Source organism: Lepisma saccharinum, chromosome 9 (genome assembly GCF_977018435.1).
Source record: "Lepisma saccharinum chromosome 9, izLepSacc3.1, whole genome shotgun sequence".
NCBI classification, from domain to species: domain Eukaryota; kingdom Metazoa; phylum Arthropoda; class Insecta; order Zygentoma; family Lepismatidae; genus Lepisma; species Lepisma saccharinum.
Genome location: NC_139237.1, coordinates 62,338,066 through 62,365,374, shown reverse-complemented (window position 1 = coordinate 62,365,374; position 27,309 = coordinate 62,338,066). Strand labels below are relative to the sequence as shown.

Below are 27,309 nucleotides of genomic sequence, written 5' to 3'. Positions count from 1 at the left end.
GTTAGCCTTACTGTGAATAAAGTAACTTATAACACCAAAGCAACCAACCAATGAAAAATATATATTATCTGCAATTACTCTTAAATCGCCAAATATTGGCAAAATACTTTTTCATAGTAAAATCGGTTCAATATTTATTCCATTCTTTGTTTATGATTTTCGTGAATAAAATTTACGAACCATGAACTTGTAAGCTATGAAACCAATAAATAAGACTTTAATAACAAATTGAACTTTACAATTAGACAGTAGGGAACTCCTCGAAAACCTCCGGTAACTCATGAATAATGCTCCTTATCAGGACGATGGTTAGACAAATTTCCAACACCTGCAATAGAAGATATATGGTGATTACCTAAAAACAATTCGAGTTGACATAAGACCTAAATGAGCTTTTAAAGTATTGTCTTAAGCTAATTAGCCGATAAATTTCCTATGAATACGTTGCACTTATAGTACATTGTTTAAATAATAGTTTGGCTTCAGGGGTGCCTATTCTCCCTCACTCCCCCCAGATCAGTGGCTGCGATTAGGTTCCAAAACTGGGGGGAGGGGGCAAGAACAGTTTACTTTCCCTTGATACATAAGATTTAGCATAATGCGGGAGCAAAAGTGATAAAAAGTGGGGGGTAACTGCCCCCTCGCCGCCACTGCCCCAGATCATGTCATAATCCCAATATTTTATTACTACAGTGTGTATACTAATATCCTATTATTGAAAGCAACTTTCTTTGAATTTACTGAATATTTTACATGATCTCACCCCCTCTAAGTTCGTCCTTTTCTTCATGTAATGTGTGTGTGTGTGTATATATATATATATATATATATATATATATATATATATATATATATATATATAATAACTAAATATTAAATATGGTGCACTTAGTAACAAAAGTGACTTTGAACCACTAACTAACTAACTAACTCTCTAGCCTTCTTAAACCCGAAGGTTCATGGCTGCAGCAACACAGGCCTTCCATCTGTCCCTATCTTGAACAAGATCTATATACTCTTTTCCATCCCTACCGATTTCCCTTAGGTCCATCTCGACGTTGTCCCTCCATCTTCGTCTTGGCCTTCCTACAGGTCTCTTACCATCAGGTTTCCCAGCAAGAATCCTGCAAACTCCTCTTTCCTCTCCCATTCGTGCCACATGGCCTGCACACCTAAGTCTTCTTGATTTAATTATTCTAATAATATCTGGACATGAATACAAATTATGTAGTTCTAAATTATGTAACCTTCTCCACTCACCTGTCTCCTCATCCCTTTTAGGTCCAAATATTTTCCTAAGGATCCTATTTTCAAATACCCTCAATTTATGTTCCTCTTTCAATGTAAGGGACCAAGTTTCACACCCATATAATACTACAGGCAAAATTACGGTTTTGTATATTTTAACTTTTAATTTCTTAGATATTAAACGAGAAGACAAAAGTTTAAGAAGAGAGAAGTAACATGCATTTCCTGAATTAAGCCTACTTTTTATTTCCTCTTTAATATAATTTTCATTTGTTAATATTACTCCTAAGTATTTGAATTTGGAAACTGTTTCAAACGAGTTGTTATCAATAATTAGATTTTGATTATTACCTAACACTTGGTTTCGGCCTGTAAGCATATATTTAGTTTTCTCTTTGTTAACTTCCAAACCTATCTCTTTAGCAGTTTTGAAAAATATTTTAGCATTATTCTTAATTGTATTCACATCATCCCCCAGTAAGTCTACATCATCTGCATATGCTAACAACTGAGTCACACCATTTAATTTTAGTCCTTCTTTAGTTTCGTTTACCTTCCTAACAGCATATTCTAAGGCAAAATTAAAGAGCAATGGAAATAATGCATCTCCTTGTTTTAACCCATCATGAATTGTAAATTTGTCAGACATACTAATACCCACACGAATTTTACTTTCCGTTTCACTGGTGCATATTTTCATCATACTAACAAGCTTCTTAGGTATTACAAACTCTACTAATATATTATATAATTTATCTCTCTTGACCGCATCATATGCTTTTTTGAAATCAATGAATAGCTGATGGACATTTTGATTATATTCCCACTTTTTTTCAAGTGTCTGTCTGATGTGAAAAATTTGATCTGTAGTTGATCTGTTGCGTTTAAATCCACATTGATAATCACCTATAATTTCATTTGCATATGGGGTTAGTCTTGTTAAAAGAATGTTAGATAATATTTTATATGTTGTTGAGAGCAGAGAAATTCCACGGTAATTATTGCAGTTCATTTTATCACCTTTTTTAAACACAGGAACAATTATGGATTCTTTCCACTGTTGAGGGATTTCTTCTTTATTCCATATTAAACAAATTAATTTATGAATTTGACATATTAATGAATTTCCACCATATTTAATTAACTCAGCTGGTATTAAATCAATGCCAGGTGCTTTGTTATTCTTTAGCCTTTTAATAGCATCTTTAACTTCAGTCAAGTTAGGTTCTGGAACTAAAGGTTCTGCTGTGTGTACTTCATTCACTTCTGATTTATCTCCTACATGGACATTTAAAAGGTCATTAAAGTAGTTCTTCCATGTATTTAGAATATCGCTTGGGTCAGCTAGAAAATCACCGTCTTTATCTTTTATCAAGTTTACTTTAAGTTGCCACTCCTTTCTAAACTCATTTACACCTTTATACAAATCTCTGATATTTTTATTTTTGCTGTTTGTTTCAATTTAGTTAATTTTGCTTTTCAAGTAATCTCTTTTTTTACTTCTAAATGTGCGGTTAACTTCTCGCTTTATTCTATTATAATTGTTTAGATTTGTATCATCAGAGTTATTTAACCACCTAAGTCTAGCCTGATTTCTTATTTCTATTAGATTATGACATTCATTATCAAACCATGGCTTACTTTTTCTCGGTTTATGGTATCCTATACTTTCTTTAGCTGCTGATTTTATTGCATTACGTATGTGCTCCCAATTCTTATTTACGTCTGTTTCATTTATATTTTCATCATCATTTAAATCCTGCAAAACATCAAATCTATTTGACAGTTTAATTTGGCAATCTTTCTTAGTTCTTTCATCAGTAAACTTTCCTGTATCAAATTTTATAACTTTTAGATTTTGTTGCTTATGATTTATCACTGAGAGTCTTTCTCTTAATTTAGCAATTACTAAATAATGGTCACTGGCACAGTCAGCACCTCTATGTGTACGAACGTCAATTATACTAGTATGCCTTCTCTTATCAATGAGAATATGATCTATCTGATTATGAGTTTTACCATCTGGAGAAGACCAGGTATATTTATGGATATCTTTATGTTTAAAAGTGGTACTTTTCATAATTAAATTCTTTGAGGTTGCAAAAGTAATCAATCTTATACCATTATCATTACTTAATTCATGAAGACTTTCTTTACCAATCGTGGGTTTAAATGTCTCTTCTTTGCCAATCTGTGCATTACAGTCACCTAACAGAATTTTCATATCATACTGAGAAAATTTATCAAAGACCTGTTCTAACTCTGTATAAAAATCATCTTTAGTATTATCATCTTTATCTTCCGTTGGTGCATGTATGTTTATTAAAATAATTTTACACCACCTACCCTGGAAAACTGCATATGATATCCTATCATTAATAAATTCTACTGTTTTAAGAGCTGAGATAATTCTATTATTTATGAAAAAGCCTGTTCCAAAATTATGATTTTCAGTACTAGCATAGAAAAAAGTATAATTTTTAGTTTTACAATTCCCTTCTCCTGGCCACCTAACTTCCTGGACAGCTACTACATCTAATTTATACTTAACTATCTCATTAACTGTACCCTGAAATGCCCCAGGCCGGTAAAGGCTCAGAACATTCCAGGTGCCTAATTTACTATCCTTATTCCTAACGTAGTTCTTATCCTTAGTCCAGGGACCTCCCAAAGTAGTCCCCACCCGGAGATCCGAACGGGGGACTATTTTACCTCCGGAATATTTTACCTTGGGAACATCCATGGCCTTATATTGCTGATTCTTGACATGGCTTTTTTACAGTGCAGAGTTTTCAGCTCTACGCCTGAACCAGCTAAAGTAAATTATATATATACACACAATGATTTTTTTTTACCTCTTCAAGTTGTATTGATATTTTGCTCATCATGAGAACTACTTGAAATATTGTAGTATGTTCAGAAATGATCACCTATAAAAGGGGACAGGTACGGCTTGCCATTGCGTACCGATCCTGATCCCTCCTCCTCCGCCTCATCACACGCATTGCAGCATAGTGCCTTATGGCGTTAATGTGGTGTAATTATTTTCCTGTAGTTTACGGTTATTACAAGCATAAGAAAACATTTTTTCGTTGTGACGTTTCAGGAGAACACACGCTCCCTTCATCAGACATTTATTTTCATTTTGATCAAAGATACAGTTATAACAATGGATAGCAATTTTTTAAACCAAAAGAATCCGTTATATAATGGATGTTGTCAATGTTACATTGTTGTAATATAGCAACTTAACTGTGGGAAGAAACAGTCAGTTTTATTTTTATTTCAGATAAAAAAATTGATCACATTATTTTTTTATTTAAAATTATGAATCCTATATATCATCAGGTAATGCAAAGTCATCGTTTTCACAAAGTCTCTTACATTAAATTTTAAAGATGGTGGCTTACTCCATTTGTGAAAAAGAAAACTCCATACTGGATCTATGTTACCATTTTCATTATTTAATTTATTCCAGTGTTCTTCTGCAATGAACGAAGCTTCCCAGACATTCAACTCTATGTTTCCCGTCGATCTTTTTAAAACCCTTCTCTTTCTAATCAAATGTAACAGGTGAAAATCGAAAATGTCCGATTTCAGTCGATGAAAATTCAGCTGATTGCTGTTTCCCAGCCGCCAGTTAAAAGTTGCGTTCAGTTTAAGTATACCCCAGAAGGTTTAATCTGGGAAAGTATCCCCCACGGGGTGGTGTTGTCTACTCAATCTTGCTAGGTTTCACCTGAGTGTTTCCACCCACCGACAGTAGCGCCGCAGCCGGCACGTGCCTTGCAACCCTACCAATCGGAACTCTGCGTTTCCTTTGCGAAGGAAACTTAAACATTTTGTTGCCACGTTCACAACAGAGGAGAAGAAGAGTTAACGTGCGCGTAAACAGCAGGTAGAATCGGAGAAGAATTTACCCTCTAAGGGCTCGAATAACCCTTTGCTTTTCCGAATGACTCGCACAACAGCACCGTCGGTTGCCATTTTACTACCAAACATAAATTCGGAGTAGTGCAGGTGGCCCGGTTCTGAATAATCTTTTGAGGCTCGAATCATCACTTGAGGCTCGTCGTAGCCTTTTATGATGTATATTTTGAGGGCACAGAGTTGGCAACACTGTGGGCCCACTGTAGCCTTTTATGAGGGGGGTCCATTGCCCTCTGTTTACATCTGGCAACACTACCGTAGATTTTTTGACAGTGTTGTTAACCTACTGGGTTTTTCACTGTAAACTTTTATCAAAGGACCTGAGGGGCCCATGTATTTTTTATGTCTGGCAACACTGTTGGGGGCACAGAGTTGGCAACACTGTGGGCTCTTACTGTAGCCTTTTATGAGGGGGGTCTACTGTCCCCTGTTTACATCTGGCAACACTACCGTAGATTTTTTGACAGTGTTGTTAACCTACTGGGTTTTTCACTGTAAATTTTCATCAAAGGGCCTGAGGGGTCCATGTATTTTTTATGTCTGGCAACACTGTTGGGGGCCTAGTGTTGGCGACCTGTGGGCTCTTACTGTAGCCTTTTATGAGGGGGACCTATTGTCCTCTTTTTATATTTGGCAACTCTATTGGATGTTCCTTCTTTGAGGCTTGGGTTTTGCCAACCCATCCGAAGAAAATTCCACTATATGATCTTTCACTGGCTAAGCTAACCTACAAATAGGAATTGGCAACACTGACGAGGCTCGAATTATCATTTGAGGCTCGAATCATTATTTGAGCCTCGTCGGTGTTGCCTACCCACTCTACAAAAATTCTACTATATGATCTTTCACAGGCTAAGCTAACCTACAAATAGGAGTTGGCAACACTGACTTATAAACCCATTGGGTCCTCTTGGCATGTTTTTTCATGATGTGTTGCTAGGCTATTGAGCATCTTGGCGTATACAATGTATATATTTTGAGAGGGGGGTTATAGCTTTTTATGCTGTACGAATACTGGAAGCTTGACAGTGACAACCAACAGAGTAGCTAAACCTACATCCAGGAACTGGCAACACTAGTTTCTGACAGTGAATTTGAAATAAAATATTAAACAAAATACATGAGTAAGCACTGTGAGTACAAATAGTACCAGTGTTATGCCCCCAACTCCAACTGGACAACTGGGGAAAATAATTGTACAACAATTTGTACCTAATTGTACAATACTTGTACCTAATTGTACAACATATACACAGACATAAAAGAAAGAGCCTTCCCGTAACTTACTTCATGTACAATTTATATGATTTTACAACTGTGAAAAGAAAGCATATGTGTTCTGTATGCACATATTTATTCTTATTTTTCGAAGTTGAATGAAAGCACATGTTTTTACGTTCTCGTAATACTAACCTTGCTCCACTGATTTTAAATTGCTTCCATCCGCTTTTTTTTTCTGTGTTATTTCCGTATGCACGCAACATTCGCTTTCAATAGTATAATGAAACACAGAAGGAGTGTTAGTATAGCAGGCTTCGAGTTTACAATTTATTAAATTAAACAATAATTTATGTAAGAATATACTTGTACTTACCGAACACAAAATAATAAAAGCACATGTGAATGTTTGCGTGTGTTCATGTTATATGACGACTGAGTAAAAAAATAATGTTGACTCCCCGAAAGATAAAGTTCCTAGTTCGACATCAGATGCATGCAAATTTTATGTTTTGCTCTCCAAAATCTTGATTTTATGTTTGTGCTATTTGTCATACAGCAGAGGAGGAGGAGAAAAAGGGGGAGAGGAGAAGAGGGGAGAGAGTGAGAGGAGGTACTATCAGCGCCATCTATTAGCAAACAATAGAAATAAAAAAGTAGGTCAAACTTTTTCAACACCCAAATATTTTAAACGTCCTCGCGTAGTAATACGATCTAGCTGAAGACGTTTAAAAGAGTACTCTTAGTCGACGAAGCTAATTGCTAGGGCCCTTATATTACTAAAATATTCTTTAATTTGCATATTTCTCATACCGCCATATGTTGTTCTAGTTGACTTCTTCCAAAAAAATGCTAATTAGCGAGAGTTAATTAAGCAAGGCAAGTAAAAGAAGCAAAATAGAACAACATATGTGCCGGCGTGAGAATATGTAAAAATTCGATTCAGAGGTAGATCGAATTAAAATTGGGGGATATTTTGCATTGTTTCCCTATAATATACAAAACATTTACCGTACATAATCTTTTCCATTTACAACAGTATAAAATAAGAGGAATGTGTGACAATATCCATATTAATTAGGAAGGTATGTTGTATGCTAGGTTAGCTAATTGTGTCTTCTACAGTTTCACTGTATAGAGGGAAGATGGAAAAAAGAGAACTCTACGGAAACTGACGCTCTTAATAATATTGTACGCCCGTGAAAATTACATATAAATAAGACTTAAGCGTATTATCTGCTTTCATGTCAGATTTTACCAACCTGTGAGCTGTAGTGTTTAGGTGACAAGCGACCTGCTCAAATATGATACTGTTGACAATATTGTACGCCCGTGAAAATTACATATAAATAAGACTTAAGCGTATTATCTGCTTTCATGTCAGATTTTACCAACCTGTGAGCTGTAGTGTTTAGGTGACAAGCGACCTGCTCAAATATGATACTGTTGACAATATTGTACGCCCGTGAAAATTACATATAAATAAGACTTAAGCGTATTATCTGCTTTCATGTCAGATTTTACCAACCTGTGAGCTGTAGTGTTTAGGTGACAAGCGACCTGCTCAAATATGATACTGTTGACAATATTGTACGCCCGTGAAAATTACATATAAATAAGACTTAAGCGTATTATCTGCTTTCATGTCAGATTTTACCAACCTGTGAGCTGTAGTGTTTAGGTGACAAGCGACCTGCTCAAATATGATACTGTTGACAATATTGTACGCCCGTGAAAATTATATATAAATAAGACTTAAGCGTATTATCTGCTTTCATGTCAGATTTTACCAACCTGTGAGCTGTAGTGTTTAGGTGACAAGCGACCTGCTCAAATATGATACTGTTGACAATATTGTACGCCCGTGAAAATTACATATAAATAAAACTTAATCGTATTATCTGCTTTCATGTCAGATTTTACCAACCTGTGAGCTGTAGTGTTTAGGTGACAAGCGACCTGCTCAAATATGATACTGTTGACAATATTGTACGCCCGTGAAAATTACATATAAATAAGACAAGCGTATTATCTGCTTTCATGTCAGATTTTACCAACCTGTGAGCTGTAGTGTTTAGGTGACAAGCGACCTGCTCAAATATGATACTGTTGACAATATTGTACGCCCGTGAAAATTACATATAAATAAAACTTAAGCGTATTATCTGCTTTCATGTCAGATTTTACCAACCTGTGAGCTGTAGTGTTTAGGTGACAAGCGACCTGCTCAAATATGATACTGTTGACAATATTGTACGCCCGTGAAAATTACATATAAATAAGACTTAAGCGTATTATCTGCTTTCATGTCAGATTTTACCAACCTGTGAGCTGTAGTGTTTAGGTGACAAGCGACCTGCTCAAATATGATACTGTTGACAATATTGTACGCCCGTGAAAATTACATATAAATAAGACTTAAGCGTATTATCTGCTTTCATGTCAGATTTTACCAACCTGTGAGCTGTAGTGTTTAGGTAACAAGCGACCTGCTCAAATATGATACTGTTGACAATATTGTACGCCCGTGAAAATTATATATAAATAAGACTTTCAGTCTGGCTCGAGCAGTGGTCTGAGACGGTTGTGTTTGCGCGTCTCTCTAATAGCTCGAAGTCACGTAGCGCGTATTACTCGCGAGTCCGGTTGAAGTGAACCACAGCGACGCTGCCAACATGGTAATCAAGAGATTGAATACACTAAAACTGAACTTCAGTCAAGTGCAAAGGAAACCAACTTCGACGGAAATACACAATTGGATCAGCAAGACCATGAAATTGAAACCGGAACAAGTCGTAAGTATTGAAGTAGACAATTATAGACGTTGTATATTTCTGAAACTACTATCGAAAGTAGTGTGTGAACAGTTGTTGCTACAGTCAAACGGAGAATATAAATATAAAGACGAAGACGGGGATTGTCCAGTGCTTGTTACGTGGGCGGATGCAAATTACGTGATAGTTAGAGTGCACGTTGTCCCGAGTGAACTGTCCGATGACGCCATTCGATCGGTCCTGAGTACGTACGGTCAGATAATATCCTTGGACGATGAACGGTATTCCAGTGATCACATTTATCCGGTAAGAACTGGCCGTAAAATCGCCAAAATGAATCTAACTCGTGCGATTCCATCGTACGTCACAATCAGTGGCGGACGATACTGGGTGACATATAGCGGGCAAGACCGTACTTGCAGTTACTGTGACCTTAGTGACCATTTTTACGTTACCTGTCCGTCCCGACGTCGTCAAATGGAGAAACCCGAAGATACATCCTATGCCGGGGCGGCGCGTCCTGTCCCGAGGAATGTGCCGGCTTCTGAGAAAATGATGACCCCGACACCCACTATACTACCTGTGCATCTGAAACGCTCCGGAGACCAGGAAAATGAGGACAACGTACAAGCTTCACTACAGGGTGTACCTAAAAATACCGTACCAGATTCCACTTTACCACCCAGTGTAGAAAACAAGACACCAGCAGACGTCCCTAACCCCGTCAGTGTGGACCAAGTTAATGTCAACCAAGCAGCCCACGTAGCAGAGAAGAATGGGGAAGAAACAATGGACGTTACCCTCGAGGTGCCCAATAGTCCGATGCAGCAGGCAGATGACCATGCAGGTGAAAGTGGGAACTCCGAGACGGCGTCCCCCGCATCAGGCACTCTTCCGAAAACAACGAAGGAACCAAAAAAGAAGAAGAAACGCAGTCTCCCTACGAACGATACGGCGTCGACACGGCGGCAAGATGGCCCTCATCGTTCGGTGTCTCCAGTGTCTCGGCGACTGCGTAGAACGATGAGTGCGACAAGAGACCAAAGTGCGAAATCTAGTGGCGGCTCTGATTGGTCGCTTGACGTCAATGTGTGATATATGTCTACCATATCCTAGTTATGAAGTGTGTTGTCCGCGTTATAATGGTATTAGGGTTATGTTTGTCGCATGTCGTAGTGAAATTGAAAAAGGTAAATAGTTTAACGTCAGTAAATGCACATAACATTCCCACCGGGTACACTAGTACAGAATCCCACATGATGACCCCCATATATCATTTTGCAACAATAAACATTAACAAGATGAAATCTAGTGTCAAGCATCATGCATTCTTGGACTATATTAAGCAAAGTCACCTGGATGTAATTTTCCTGCAAGAAGTCGGGACCGACGATTTCTGTCTGGGCAGTGAATATACCGTGTCTAACAATTTTACTCACAATTCTCTAGGAACCGCCATAGTTGTGAAATCAGGCCTCCATGTAACGGAAGTTTACCATCACCCGTCTGGTCGTATCACATGTATCCAAATAGGAAACATGTGGTTTTGTAATGTTTATGCACCATCAGGTACCAACGCTAGAAATACTCGGAACATATTTTACGCTACAGACGTGGCGAAGGCATTAGGTGGCTCCCGTCAAAACATTGTGCTGGTGGGTGATTTTAATTGTACTCTAAGAAGACAGGACCAATATCCAGGATTCCATACATCACCTAGCTTGCAGGCGCTGGTTGAAGGGTTTAAACTGCACGATGTTTGGGTGGCTAAAGGTCCGAATATAGACGGCTACACATACATACGTGCCGACACAGCGAGTCGGCTTGATCGTTTTTACGTTAGTGCACACATGATTAGCAAAATATCTGCGATTCGAATTTTCCCAACGTGCTTTAGTGATCATTTAAGTGTCCAACTCGACATGAGTTTGGATGTACCTTCAGTTGGACGAGGGCGGGGATTTTGGAAGTTCAATGTACGGTTATTGGAAGATGAACAATTTCGTACCGAATTTAAACAAAAATGGAAGAAGTGGGAAGAAATGAGCGTACGTCAAACTGACATTATTATGTGGTGGGACACTTTTCTAAAACCCTCCATTAAATATTTCTGTTTAGCATATAGTCGTGACAAATACTCAGATTTCAATAAGAAATATAACTTTTACTACAGAGTGCTTCACGAACTAACAACACAGGTAATACAAGGGAAGCCAGTGCGGCAAGAAGTGAAACGAGTGCAAGCAGTGCTGCTGAGCATGCACAGAGAGCGTATGCAAGGTTACAATGTTAGGAGTCGTCTTCCTATGTTTGATGCACAAGAAGAAGCCTCGTTGGTGCAGGTGTTAGCAGAGAGACGCAGTGCACAGCGAAAGAGAATAACGTGTCTCGATACAGCCACGGGGAGACTAACCGAACCCAAGTTAATACGAAAGTACTTACGGGACTTTTATGCAGATCAGTTTAAAGAGAAGGAAGATCAAAGCTCCCGTCGCACTCCACTGCAAGGGATGGACCTTCCCATGTTAACGGAAGATGATCGTCGCTATTTAGAACAGCCATTCTCAAAGAAAGAAGTGTACGAGTCTGTTCACAGTGGAAAAAGAGGTAAAGCTCCGGGAATCGATGGTGTCCCGATAGAATTGTTCCAAACCTTTTGGACTACGGTGGCTCCCCTGTTCACACGCTGGCTCAATGCGGTGTTTACGAAGAAACGCCTTGGACGAACGAGTCTTACGGGTGTTATGGTTTTGATTCCCAAAATATCTCAGCCCAGAAAGCCAGATTTCCGGCCAATCACATTACTATGTGCTGATTATAAAATCTTTGCACGTTTGATCACCCGAAGGTTGCAACGATTTGCGGATACTTTATTAGGGCCGTATCAATATGTATATGGTACAAGTGGTAAAATATTTCACATTCTAACTAGTGTACGTGACATCATCACTTCTATGCAAGATATTGAAGGTTCTCAAGCTGCTTTAGTGGCGTTAGATTTCAAAAGTGCCTTTGACTCCCTCAGACATGACTATCTTTTCCAATACTTTGGTAAAGTGGTATGTGGTGATTTCTTTGTACAATCTATACAGAGCTTATACAGAGAAGCTCGAGTTCAGTTATCTATCGATGGTTTTCTGTTGCAAGCCTTTTCTATTCAGCGCTCTGTTCGTCAAGGATGTCCCTTTTCCTTATTTGCATTCTGCGCAGCTCTGGCTCCATTTTTACGACTGATGCATGCAAAACTTCAGGGACTCAGGCTTCTTGGGAGAGACCACAAAATATGTGCGTACGCAGATGATGTAACCGTAATCGTGAAAGATCGGCTAGACTTGACTCGTATGGAGGCCGTACTTGAAACGTTACGAAAGCAGACGGGACTTAGTTTGAACCAGAAGAAATCTAAAATCCTACCCCTAGGGTGTAACCCCACTCTGTGGACTGAATCTGTATCTATACCCATTGTTGATAAAGTGACAATTTTGGGAATAAACTTCACTACGACCATCACAGAGACTGTCTCCAGAACCTTTACAACTATTCTCCCAAAAATCCAGGCAGTGTTGAACATGAATCGTTATAGACAATTATCCTTACGCTCTAGAATACAGTATGTGAACATGTTTGCATTATCGAAGTTGTGGTATGCTGCGCAAGTTTTGCCTGTTACTGCGAAAGACGCGGCGCAAGTACGAAAGATGATAACGCGCTTCATATGGCATGCACATTTGTTTCATGTCGCACATGAAACGTTATGCCTCCCAGCAAGTAAAGGAGGACTGAACTTGCGCCAAGTGGAGAGACAAGCCTCGGCCTTGTTTCTACAACGGAACATTGAGTTGCTTCTGCAATACCCTGAGAGTTTAACAGCAAGATTACTACATACTCTGATAGATGAAGTGGAACTGCGAACACCCATTTATCCAGGGAAGATCCCTTCCCACTACAACTATTTGAGGACAACTCTTGTCGAGTTTTGCTATCTCCTAATCGGTTCACCTCACATGGATGTCGATGGCATGACAGTGAAATTTTTCTATAACCAATTGACTTGCAGGTTACACCACCAGCCACGAATTGTGCTTCTCCGAACTAATGTAGTGTGGTCAAACGTATGGAGAAATATATCTGCATCTCATCTTTCTAACCGCGTTCGATCTTTGTGGTACTTAGTAGTTCACGATGCCATTGCGACCGGTGCTCGAAAGTGGCGATACCAAATGACTGACAGTGCTGTATGTTCCAATTGTCATCAAGCTGAAGACACTTTACGACATCGCCTCGTAACATGTCCCGCAACGGTAGATCAATGGACGTATTTGTGTAAATGCCTTGGTACTATATGTAGAACGTCGCCCGATACATTTACTGTAGATCATTTACTGTTACCAGACTTTGTGTTCTTCCCTCTTACTAAAGTAAGAGCGGTCCAGTTTTTAGTAGCTCAATATATTTATTATATTTTAGGACATAATTCAGTGTCAATGCAAATTTCGCTGCAATATCACTACAGTGAGCATTATTACCAGATGGACCAAGCCAACCGCAAAACACTCTATGCAAATTTTTTGCAGGCCCTTTTCTTGTAAATACACCTAATTATGTAATATATATCTGATATATGTGTAATGTTATCATAGGATCATGTAAGTAGACCCTACTGCATAAAATAAAGAATATTAAAAAAGAAAAAAAAAGACGTTTAAAAGAGTACTCTTAGTCGACGAAGCTAATTGCTAGGGCCCTTATATTACTAAAATATTCTTTAATTTGCATATTTCTCATACCGCCATATGTTGTTCTAGTTGACTTCTTCCAAAAAAATGCTAATTAACGAGAGTTAATTAAGCAAGGCAAGTAAAAGAAGCAAAATAGAACAACATATGTGCCGGCGTGAGAATATGTAAAAATTCGATTCAGAGGTGGATCGAATTAAAATTGGGGGATATTTTGCATTTTTTCCCTATAATATACAAAACATTTACCGTACATAATCTTTTCCATTTACAACAGTATAAAATAAGAGGAATGTGTGACAATATCCATATTAATTAGGAAGGTATGTTGTATGCTAGGTTAGCTAATTGTGTCTTCTACAGCTTCACTGTATAGAGGGAAGATGGAAAAAAGAGAGCTCTACGGAAACTGACGCTCTTAATAATATTGTACGCCCGTGAAAATTACATATAAATAAGACTTAAGCGTATTATCTGCTTTCATGTCAGATTTTACCAACCTGTGAGCTGTAGTGTTTAGGTGACAAGCGACCTGCTCAAATATGATACTGTTGACAATATTGTACGCCCGTGAAAATTACATATAAATAAGACTTAAGCGTATTATCTGCTTTCATGTCAGATTTTACCAACCTGTGAGCTGTAGTGTTTAGGTGACAAGCGACCTGCTCAAATATGATACTGTTGACAATATTGTACGCCCGTGAAAATTACATATAAATAAGACTTAAGCGTATTATATGCTTTCATGTCAGATTTTACCAACCTGTGAGCTGTAGTGTTTAGGTGACAAGCGACCTGCTCAAATATGATACTGTTGACAATATTGTACGCCCGTGAAAATTACATATAAATAAGACTTAAGCGTATTATCTGCTTTCATGTCAGATTTTACCAACCTGTGAGCTGTAGTGTTTAGGTGACAAGCGACCTGCTCAAATATGATACTGTTAACAATATTGTACGCCCGTGAAAATTATATATAAATAAGACTTAAGCGTATTATCTGCTTTCATGTCAGATTTTACCAACCTGTGAGCTGTAGTGTTTAGGTGACAAGCGACCTGCTCAAATATGATACTGTTGACAATATTGTACGCCCGTGAAAATTACATATAAATAAAACTTAAGCGTATTATCTGCTTTCATGTCAGATTTTACCAACCTGTGAGCTGTAGTGTTTAGGTGACAAGCGACCTGCTCAAATATGATACTGTTGACAATATTGTACGCCCGTGAAAATTACATATAAATAAGACTTAAGCGTATTATCTGCTTTCATGTCAGATTTTACCAACCTGTGAGCTGTAGTGTTTAGGTGACAAGCGACCTGCTCAAATATGATACTGTTGACAATATTGTACGCCCGTGAAAATTACATATAAATAAAACTTAAGCGTATTATCTGCTTTCATGTCAGATTTTACCAACCTGTGAGCTGTAGTGTTTAGGTGACAAGCGACCTGCTCAAATATGATACTGTTGACAATATTGTACGCCCGTGAAAATTACATATAAATAAGACTTAAGCGTATTATCTGCTTTCATGTCAGATTTTACCAACCTGTGAGCTGTAGTGTTTAGGTGACAAGCGACCTGCTCAAATATGATACTGTTGACAATATTGTACGCCCGTGAAAATTATATATAAATAAGACTTAAGCGTATTATCTGCTTTCATGTCAGATTTTACCAACCTGTGAGCTGTAGTGTTTAGGTGACAAGCGACCTGCTCAAATATGATACTGTTGACAATATTGTACGTATATTGTATTGTATAGGAGACTAGAAGCATATAATTTGGCGAAAAAAAACCCAAATAAGGTCATAGAAAATAGTTTAAAAAAAGTGAACAATTATATTTTGCATTGCACAGCATTGGATATTAAATAACATACCCCCAAAAAATCTCTGCATTATGCGTTCTGTAAAAAATTGCCCTACGTGCCAAACTGCTGTGTCAAGTAAAAATTTTCAAAGACACTGTCGTACTTGTGTGCCGGGAAAGCGAATATGTGCGACCAAACTGTGCTCTAAGTGTGGAAAAAATATTACTATTGCCAACTTCAAGCGACACCAGCTTACTTGCAAGAGCACTGGAACATCTCTACCGCAACCTTCCAAGCGAAAGGTAGAAGTAACCTCCCTCGATGCATCGCCACCTGCCAAACGCGTCAAGCTGGCAAAGAAAGCAGACCGGTTTGCGTTTGAGCATTTATTAGAAGACTTTGACATAACATCAGACAGCTTCTGCGATGTGCGTAGTTTTCTGGAGAGCGAGCGAGCTAAGATAATATCCATCCTCAACGATGCATTGGCTACACACTCCACTAAATTCTATGCTGTGCTATGCTGCAAGTATAAGAAACCGTCTGATGAAATATATAAATTCTTCCATGCCACAAAAGCAAAAACACTGCATCAGGCAGATGTCACTGACCTCGACAGCATCTACGACAAGTTTGTCGAGGAGCTTGTGGCAAAGCACGAGGAGCATCAGGCTGAAGGCTCGGGCGGTTCGCTGTGTGGCGACCCCCACGAACTTCGTCTGAAACTTAACAAGTTCCTGCCACTGGCAGGGTCTAGCTATATTGCCCTGCCACCCGAGGTTGAAGCAAGGAAAGCTGTTCTCAATATTCAGAACAAAGACACCAAATGCTTCCTCTGGTCGGTGCTGGCAGCATTACACCCTATACCTAGGGAAAACAGTCCACGCTATGTTGCACACTACAAGCAGTATGAGTCGGAACTGGAGGATGCAATGGCCGGGATTGCCTACCCTGTAGAAGTCTCGCATATTCGCAAGTTTGAGGTTCGTGCTCGTGACTTGTTGGGCCTGCAATTAGCCATCAATGTTTACGGTCTCACCGAGAACAAACATGAGGTCCACCCCATCCGGGTGAGCAACGTGAGCAACAACAACGAGGTACGAGAAATCAACCTCCTGCTCATCAAGGACGAAACCCATCATCATTACACCCTTATCCGTTCCCTCTCTCGGCTTGTTTCGACCCAACGGAGCAGTGATAGTCACCACGTCGAGGTGTGTCGCAGGTGCTTGTCTACATTTCATAATCGAGAACAGCAGGATTACCGGCGCATCAGAGGACCCAACATTGCTGCTGAGAAGCTAGCTCGCCACATGCTCTACTGTGGTACCAACAAGCCTGCACGAACTATCCTGCCCGAACCTGGTGCAGTAGAGTGCTTTCGCATGCACAGTGCTATGGTGAAGCATCCTGCCTATATTGTAGCAGACTTCGAGGCCTTTCTTCAACCTCTGTCTAACTGCGAGCCCAACCCCGAAACATCCTCTACCATTCCTTTCCAAATCCACGAGGCCTCGAGTTACTCCTATGTTGTGGTGTGGCGAGACCAACATATTGCCTCCGAGCCCTATGTGTATCGCGGTCCCGACCCGGTCAAACACTTCCTGCAGAGAATGCAACAGGAGGGCATCAAGATAGGGAAGGTGCTGTTGGCCCCCAAGCCCATGCTGCCTCTGTCTCCCAAAAACAAGCATCAGCACGAAATGGCTCTAAATTGTCCTGTTTGCAACTCGGTCTTCACTGACGATAACAAAAAGGTCCACCACCATGACCATTATGGGACCGGAAGCTACATTGGCCCGTGGTGCAACAGATGTAACTTGAGAGCCAGGGACCCGCGCTTCATACCGGTCTTTTTTCACAATGGCTCGGGATATGATTTCCATCACTTGGTCACACATCTAGGGTACGACAATGCGAGAATCAATGTCCTGGCACAGAACGAGGAGCGTTATATTAGCATCAGCAAGTGGGTGCCGATCCCCGACTCAAGCAGCAGCATCGAGCTTCGGTTCCTCGACTCTCTGAGGTTCCTCCAGGCAAGCCTCGATGCTCTTGCTGGGAAGCTCAGAGACGACCAACTAGCCATTACCACATCAAGTTTCCCGAACTTAGATGTCGCACTCATCAGACGTAAAGGGGTCTACCCCTACGAATACGTCACAGACCCTTCCAAGTTCGAAGAAGAGTTGCTGCCTCCCCAGGATAAGTTCTACAGCCAGCTGAGAGGTTCAGGTATTACCGACGAGGAGTACAAGCATGCTCAGTCTATGTGGGTCGAGTTGGGTTGCCGAACTTTCGGTGATTACCACGATGCATACCTGAAGCTTGATGTGACGCTTCTTGCCGATGTGTTCCAGGCGTTTCGGGCGACTGCGATAAACATTTACAACCTGGACCCTGTATATTTTTACAGCCTTCCTGGACTGGCATGGTCGGCCATGCTCCTGCTGACTAAAATTAAACTTTCACTTATCTCCGATATTGATATCATGCTTTTCATCGAGAGAGCTATCCGGGGCGGCATGGTCCAAGTGTCCAACGCTTCGCACACGCCAACAATCACCACATGGCCACTGGTTACGACCCCTCCCAACCATCAAGCTACATCATGTACACTGACGTGAATAATCTTTACGGGCACTCCATGATGCAGCCACTCCCAACAGGACAGTTTGAGTGGGTTGATCCTTTATACCACGACATCGAAAAAGAGTGCGACGAGTTTGGGTTTTTTGCCGAGGTGGACCTTGACTTCCCCGAGAAGCTGCAGGATACATTCTGTGACCTTTCGCCTGCTCCGGAATTCAAGTGTCCACCTGGCTCGGATCAACCGAAGCTCGTCATGGACTTGGAGCCCAAAAAGCGTTATGTGCTACACTACCGGAACCTCCAGTGGTTAATGCAGCAAGGGGTCTCGGTCAAAGCAGTTTACCGCGTGCTCTTGTTCAGGCAGTCTCCATGGTTGAAGCCGTACATCGAACTGAACACCAAACATCGCACTACTGCCACTTCGGAACTTGATCGCGATTTTTTCAAATTAATGAACAATGCGGTATTTGGGAAGACCATGGAGAATGTGCGAAATCGCGTTGATGTGAGGTTGCTGACGAAGAAAACACAGTGTCGTCGACTTGTTGCAAGCCCGCTGTTCAGGTCTCGAACAATTTACAACGAACAGATGTCTCTGATTCACATGAACCGGGGCGAGGTGCTACTCAACAAGCCCATCTATGTGGGAGCTGCAGTTTTGGATCTGAGCAAGTTGTGCATGTTCGAGACATATTACGACATACTACGTGCACACTACAACCACAATATCTCGCTCCTCTACACAGACACAGACAGCTTGGTGTACCATGTTCGCACGGCCGATGCGTATGGTGATATAGCCAAAGTTCCAGCTCTTGTCAAGCTCTTCGACACATCGGGCTATCCCCAGCTAAACCGGTATGGAATTCTGCCCCGGAACAAAAAAATACCCGGCAAACTCAAGGACGAGAAAGACGGGGATGTGATTGTGGAGTTTGCTGGACTTCGTGCCAAAGCCTATGCGATCCGGGCTGAGGGTTCTGTAACAAAAAAGGCAAAGGGTGTAAGCAGGCAAGTGGTTCGGGAGCACCTCAAGTTTGAGGATTACCTCGAGTGCCTCAGAACAAAATCGCCCATTCTACAAAAAGAACATCGTATCCAAAGCGTTGATCATGTGCTTACAACTAATATTGTTAGGAAAGTTGCTCTGGATGCACACGACGACAAGAGGTGTATTCTTGAATGTGGGGTCCACACACTTCCGTGGGGCCACTATCGCCTCCAAACTAGTAAGGCCTGCCCAGAGTGCAACAAAAAATAATAGGCAATGCAAAATGAAAAAAAAATCAATTTTAATTTACTTCAACTTCCTCGATTACATGCATGCATGGCACAGCAAAATTAAACTTCTGGAAACTGCTAATTGCAATTTGTACTTATATATATAAAATTCCACATTTCTTATTGTGTGCTATTTTTTTTTATTTATTTAAAACTGTTCAGTCACTCTTTCATTCTTGACGTCATACACAAATGTTTTCTCTGCAATAAGAATGACACTGCACAGAGTATCTGCAGGCAAGGCATCGTGGAACTCGCATACAATCTTGATGTTGGTACGATCGTTGACCACCACTTGCTTTCTTTTCGTGGTGTTGATGACAAACATGGGTCTGCGAACTATGAACTCGTTGGGGTTGTAGTACACGTCCACGCTACCCTCGGTCACGCGTTTGTAAGCCGTGTAAGCTTCGTAAAGTTTGAGGTAATCGTCTTTGGTCATGTCGAGGTTGTAATTCTCGCGCGGGAACACTTCGTTCCTACCGTTCTTCAGATAAACGTTCTTGATCTTGCAGTCGTCGAACTTGCTGGAATCTTTTTCCTGATTCTTGTCCCTCCCGGTCTGAAAAAGCACTACGACGAAATCTGGCATGTCGAACTGTATGTTGTTGAACTGTGTCGTCACGTCGAATTCCATGTGACTTCCCGACGCCATCTTCTGCACGCACTGGTAACCGTGAAAGTGAATCGGCACCTGCGGACTTTTCAAGATCTCCGCTTTGTACTTGAGGGCGTAGTTCGTTTCGTATTCCACCACCGGCATTCTCAATTCCATGCTCCGGATGACGCATTTCGCTGCTTCGGGTAAAGTATTGGCTATCGGCGTGGTACCGTCCGGACCCAAAGTAGCGTATCGCATTAGTGCGTCGTTGTCGTTGGCCGCTCTTCGAAACGTGATCCTCAGTCCTCCCTTCCACATGATCTCCTTGTAGTCCGAGAAGAAACCAGGCAGCAGACGCATGGGAAAGAGCACCGTGTGACTTCTCGTCGATATTTTGGTCCCGGCTTCGAATCCCCCGGCCTGGTAGTACGCTGCGTCCGTTTTGGATAATTTCAACGTTCCCACTGCCGTCGACGTGATGCCTGGATAATCGATTCTGTCGATGACGGTGTTGTGTTTCCTCACCTCCACCTGCGAGAACAGGTGAGGCACGAAGTTGTCCACGAGTATCAAGTTTGCTGCTGCGGGAAACGCGTCTCCGCTTTCCTTCTTCACCACGTCGAATTGAAGGTAGAGGTCCGCTCTGTGAGGATGAACAAACCCGTCGCCTACGTCCACGTCGTATTCGATCTCCCTGTTCGCTTCGTTGAGATTGGCGAAAGTGCGACGGTTGGGAGGGAAAGATTGCAATTCGTAACTTTCGATTTGCTCCATTTTACATGTATGGTTATTTATTATACGTTGATCTCCACGATGGCCGTCGTAGTGGCACCTGCGAAATCCACCACGTCTCCTTTCTCGTTCGTCACCACCAACTCTATGTCGTCTATGCGGTTGCGACATACTGGAAAATAGATCGGCGAAGAGGGCGTGTAGATGATCGGTTCCATGAACTCGGAACTTGGTTTGAAAGTGGCTATGATTCCCGTCTGCTTGTGACTTCCTAATAATCCGTCCGAAGATTTCGTGATCATGCCTTCCGCCACGTTGCAGTGTACGTTCAGAGTCTCTATGGCCAAGAATTTAGGAATGTTGGTTGCTACGTGCTTGATGCCAGCTTCGAGTTTTGGGTGGTTGTTCTCGAAACCTAAAAGTTCTCCCATGGTGCCCAGGTCCACGGTCTCCGTCGCGGATAGGATTTCCACTCTGTGCGTGACCGAATTTTGAGAAAGGTATGTGCCTTTGGGTAATTGAGCTTGCAAAGTGGAAAGATTGTATTGTCCTGGCGTGACGACGATGTGTTCGCTTCCGACGCTAATTTTGTTGTTGTGCTGCGTGACGTTAGGTATGAGGTACATGCTGTAGAATGCACGCAGAGCCACGGATTTAGGATAGACGATGTCGTCGTGCAGCGTGAGTTTCAAGATTGAAGATTCGCTCGTGAGATGGAACACGCCCATCCTAGTGATGCTGTTTGAGGTTCCACAATGCTTTCTGGAAATCCTCGATTGTAGGGTTATTTATTTTAGAGAGAAACGCGAGCACGGAGAGGCAGAGATGACCGCAGTTCACGTCTCCGAAATTTTGAATGCGTTCGTCGTTGTAGTATATAGAGGTTTTGTTCGTTTTCAGATAATGAATTAAATTTGTAGGTGGAACACCTCCGAAAGAATCGAAAACGAATGCTTTATCATCATTTTTGTGGTAACATATCCAATGCGTGCCTGGATTTTCTTGACCGTCCAAGTTGACTACTCCGCATTCTCTTCTTTTAACGCTTGAAGGTAACGAGTCGGACATGAAAACTCCTCTGAAGTGTTTGATTTGTAACGGTTCGATCAGAGATTCAATGTCTCGGTTGGTGAGTGCTGTTGTTTCTTTTTTTTAAACTTCTTCATCACGCCCTTCCCCCCTTTCTTCTCCATGGCCAGGTTGTGACGTTTCTGTTCTTCCAATTCCGCCTTGTTCTTCTTCGAGTCGATGACGGTTTTCGCGATGGCGGCACTTCCGCCAGCCAAACTTCCAACGGCCCCCAATGCTGCTAGGATGGCCGGGATGCTGAATATGAAACCTCCGATCTTTTGCTGTTTCCGCGAACGCTGCAATCTTTTCAATTGAGGTGTGCTGAGCAGCAATTTCATTCCGTGTCCTTTGCTCAAGCAAGAACGTTTCTTCTCGCGTTGTTTCTTGGTGAGTAACCCATCGAGGGCACCTAGATTTTTAAGATTGGAGTATGGTATCTGGTACACGACACCCTTGGGCTTCATGTTGATGCTCTATGTGTTATTTTCACGGTATGTTATTTATATATATATTCTGAGATTTTTTCTTGTGTAGTTTTTTACGGTATGTTATTTATATACCCCCCCCCCCAATTTTTGTTTCGTGTTCATGGCGATGGTGGTACCCAGTGCGGCGACCCGTTCACCCAGCGATGCGTCTCTGCTCACGAACCTTTCGAAAGCTGCGTGCTCTAACTTTCTGTCTGCTTCGTGACGTGCATCCAGATCCGTCTGCGTGGTGTTGTAAGCGATGTCGTGATCTTTGCATGCGGCGTCCAACGGATTCACACCCTTGTCTCCTCTCTCCAATCTTTTCTCGAGTTTGGTACCCGGTCCGCAGTACTGGTAGCCAGGTAGATGCATCTCGAAAGGTAACTTGTTGATGATGTCGTTCACGAGTCCCTTTCCTTCGGCCACGTTCCAAAATTTCGGAGGCAGCGTGTTGATGATTTTGATCAGGTAACCTATGCCCTTGTCGTCGTTCACGATGAAGTTGGAAAGTTTCGTGCTGATCATGTCCACGATGCCAACCTTCTCGTTGTAGAAATTACGATTGCCTGCATTCTCTTCGCCGGCTATCACCAACAATCGGTCCACGAGTTTCCTAACGTCGTCCACCCAAACGAATTCTTTGGGTAACGTGTTGTAGCGTTTGACGCCGCTGCCTGTTTTGACATGGTTCCAAATCGGTTTGATGAGATTCCTGTACTTCTCGCCGCTGCTCAATTTCACCCTATTCTGCGAGGCGTCGTTGTTCTGGTACAAGGCATCCGTCATGATCAGAATTTCCTTGTAACTTTGGTAATCTTCGTCGGTGTAATCTTTCGGCTGCTTTTTGGCGACGAGTTCCCACAGTCCCACCGTACCCGGATACCTGGTCCAACTATCCTTCTCGCCTAAATTAACTTTAATGTCGTTGCCTTCGAAGGTCACCTTCGATTTCCCAATCTTCCACACCACACGACCGCCTTCGTTGGTTTCCATGCTGGGATACAATCCGAACACTTTATCCTTGTCGAATTTCCCCGTACTCAGGTAGTCTCGTGCCAAAGGTCCCAACTCGATTTTATCCGAAGACGACGTGCTACCAATGGCTCGACGTCGTGCCGGTGCATCCTTCAGTTCGAACGGTGTCGAAGGAATGCTCGAAATGGGTGTGGGTACGGCGTAACTTTTAGCTGCGAGCGGTACGAGTTCGTTGATCAAATTTTTATTTTGTTCCGTGACACTTTTAATTTCTTTACCTAGACCGCTGATGGCATCGATCACGGGTTGATCCTGACGTTTCTTCTCTTCGTAGAATCCGCGATTCTCGGATTTCCAACCTTTGAAGCGTTTCGCGAGGTAATCGCGAAGCTTGAGATTTTCGTCTTCTATTTTTCGTTTCGTCATGACGTTATTTATACACGTCGTTTCTCACAACGTTGCAACGTTTAGAAAGTCGTTGATTTTGTTTCTGTATTTTCCGTCGTTGGGTTTCCTCGTCATGTCGATCGTCGCGAATCCGAAATCGTCACCGTTCCAGCAAGTAGAGCAGCAGCGTTCCGAAAATTGATTGTAGTTCATGTCTCCGCCTACGTAGTCATCGTACGCGTGCTTGAGGTTGGTGTGATCTTGACGAAACAAACATATGAAATTAGCGTTGTCGCGTACTAACTGTTTTGGAATTTTGGAAAACGTTTGAGCTAGGTAGAAGCAATCCATTCCTTTGTGACGACCTTGCGTGAAAAAGTTGCGAATTTCATTTTGATTTTCCAGGATGGCGTCGTCGAACACAACGACTGAATTTTCACGACAATCGTCGAGTGGTTTTATTTCCGAGGCGAACGTTGCAATGTCCAGACCATCGTACAGTTTCATCAGTTGTTGGTATTTGGATTGCTCCAAACTTTTCGAGAACACGTACAGGTGCCTGTTCTTCCAATCTAACCAATTCGGTGCGAGGAGAAAATTGTCCACGAGCAGTGTCGTTTTCCCACACCCCGAAGGACCTACGATCAGACAGCGGATGCTGTCGGGAAGCAACTCACCGTTCTTTTTTTTTTCTCGTTTGACTTTCCGGATCCGGTAGACGCTTCACCACGTTCCACGTACTCACAAGATCACTTCGTTCGCGTCGATCCAACTCTTCTCCGGAAGTCCCAGCCATTTGACAAACAGTTTGTCACCTTTCCTACGCAATACTTTCTCGATGAGGTACGTGTCGGGGTGTTTCGTTTTAGAGAGTTCCTCTTCGTAAAATCTTCCTTTCAAAATCTCGCCGCTACTATCTTTTATTATATACGTGTGTCGGTTTCCGGGTAGAACTCGAACCACCGTAAAAAGTTCCGTGCTCCAATTTTTTGTGAATCGCTTCTCGAAGGTGCGTTTGAATTTGCTGATCCTCACCCGGTCTCCAATTTTGTATTTAGCTTTTTTTGTCGTGGGTGTGTACTTTGGACAGTAAACTGTAGAAATTAACCGCTGCTCGTCAGATTTCGTAACGTCAGCTGGCTTCATGCCTATCGTTCTGTGTACCGTATCATTATAGGTGTCGACGAGTTCCGGCAGGATGTCGACCCATTTGTAATTTCCCCGAAGCGTGAATCGTTTCCACATGTGTGTTTTCAAGGTTCGATTGAATCTTTCCACGATGCTGGCTTTGATGTGACTGAAGGTCGAATAATGTTGAATCTTGTGTTTTTGAATAAACTTTTGGAATACGGCGTTGTAAAATTCTTTACCGTTGTCCGTTTGCAGAAACCGTAGTTGTCTGCCGCCGCTTTCGCGAAAAATTAATTTGAATGCTTCCGTGACGCATGTTCCCGTTTTCGCCTTCAAAGGTAGAGCCCATGCGAATTTCGAGAATGTGTCTATGACGGTGAGGAGGTACTTGTTGCCCTTGTTCAATTTATGTACGTTTTTCAAATTGCCGCTACTCATCTCCACGAGGTCACTTTGCCAGAGGTCGTCGATGCCCTTGGTTACCACAGCCAAACGTTCGTAGTTACGGCGTGCAGGTTTATGCAATTCTTCGATGGCTTGCCTAGACGTTTTTTTAGAGATTACGTTTCAAGAGAAGCACAAGCGTGATGGGATTCAAAGAGGGTGGCACTTCGCTCGTGTTTTGAATGATCAGCTTATCGCCGGCACTCACGTCGAAAACGGTAAGATCTTCGTCTTCGTGTATTTCATATATGTTGCGCGTTTCGTTCCAACGTGCCAGAGGAATGTTTCCTGCTTTCTGGACACCACGATTCGATATCAAAGTCATGGTAGGAACGCTAGCTTTTCTACCGTGAGACCAGTACGAAAATTCGTTTATCTGAATCGTGCCATCGAGGAGAAACTTGTAGTACGGATGATAAGGATGTAACATGTACAGTTTGTTACCTTCGACGAACGTGGAGATTCTCTGTTGATTGGGAACGCTGTTGATTTCGATGGCTTGCAAGGTGAACAATTTGGCGAATTTAGTGTCGACGCCGAGCAGATTACTGTGAACGTGTCCGAGTTTATTTTCGATGGGCAGCAAATGCTCGATTATGGTATCCGTTACGGCAGAAAACGACGGTTTGATTTTCACTTCCACGTTCAACTGCTTGTAGTTTTCGTTGAGTTCTTGCAACTTGGCACCGAAAGAGGCCAGCGTCGATTCCTGCGTGGATTCTAGCACTCCGACTTGATCTCTGATGTTGACGACAATGTTCTGAAGGTTCTCGACTTGATTCAATTTCGAGCTCTTCTCGGTAAGATCGTTCACGATCCTTCGCATCTCTGTAAACTGCGTGTGAAGGTCGGCGACGCTCTGCGAAGTGGGCAGCGTCGTCACCAGCGAACTAATTTCGTCTCGAATCTGTTCCACGTTCGCCGTTTCCGTTTCTAGTCGTTTCAGCATTCGAGATATGTTTCTTTTCAAAGCGTGCAATTCTTTGGAGGTGGGGAGATTGGCCACCCTACCCTCGAGATCGCTCAATGAACTTTTGATGTCGTTCGAATCGGATAGTGCCGTCACCGCCGTTTTCAATTTTTCCAAATCTTCGCTCGAAGGCACGCTCGTCCGTAACGATTCCAAGTCACCCTGTATGTTGTCGAGTACGTGATGAAAATGAGCGAGATTCGTTTCGACGTTCAAATTTTCTAAATATTCGATCTTCTGCTGAACCGTGCTTAACGTGTCTTGAATGCTCGTCAACGCTCTTGCTTCAGCGTGAATATTTTTAATTTCTTCGTTGATCAATTCCAAGGACGCCTGAAGCGTAGCGATGGTGGTTTGAATGTGTTCGAAATCTCGATACGCCTCCAATTGAATTTTTATGTTCGCGACGCTTTTACCGATGACCTGCAGTTCGTCCGACGATGGTAGGTTCGTCATTGTATCTTCCAAAGTCTGCAACTTGGATTTAATTTCTTCCAACGTGCTGGTGAATTCTTCTTGTAATTTGGAAACGACGACATGTAAGCGTTCTGCATCTATATCGTTCACGACGGTTTGAAGTTCAGAGAAATTCTTTTCTATTGCGGAAGTTCGTTCTTCGATTTCGAGTTTCAATTTTTCCAAATCTTCATTTTTCGATTGAAATTGCTGTAATTTGGCCAAATCATTTTGAAGCGAATCCACGCTCAACTGTATATTTTGAACGTTGTCGTAAGAAGGTACGTCGACATAATTTTTTATCAGCGTCTTCAGTTCGGAATCGATTTTCAGAATGGGGTCGAGACATTGCGTTTGGAGCGTAGCGATTTCCGACTCTAAACTTTTGTTTAAGGTCTCCTGCAAAGCAATCAAATCGGTCCTCAACTTCTTAACTCGAATGTCCAACATGAGAATCTCTTCTG

At 41.9% G+C, this 27,309-nt stretch overlaps 2 protein-coding genes across 2 annotated transcripts in view; both read right to left on the bottom strand.

Moving 5' to 3' along the window:
• The window catches only part of LOC145992693 (tetraspanin-9-like), a 53,147-nt gene extending 52,824 nt beyond the window's left edge, over positions 1–323 (bottom strand). Inside the window, exon 1 of the mRNA XM_083129074.1 lies at positions 240–323. The gene's annotated coding sequence lies outside the window, so the exon portion shown is untranslated. The remainder of the gene's footprint in view (positions 1–239) is intronic.
• The window catches only part of LOC145992692 (CD63 antigen-like), a 75,637-nt gene continuing 48,523 nt past the window's right edge, over positions 196–27,309 (bottom strand). Inside the window, exon 8 of the mRNA XM_083129071.1 lies at positions 196–328. Coding sequence (XP_082985197.1) covers positions 242–328 — 87 coding nt within the window. The 3' untranslated portion in view covers positions 196–241. The remainder of the gene's footprint in view (positions 329–27,309) is intronic.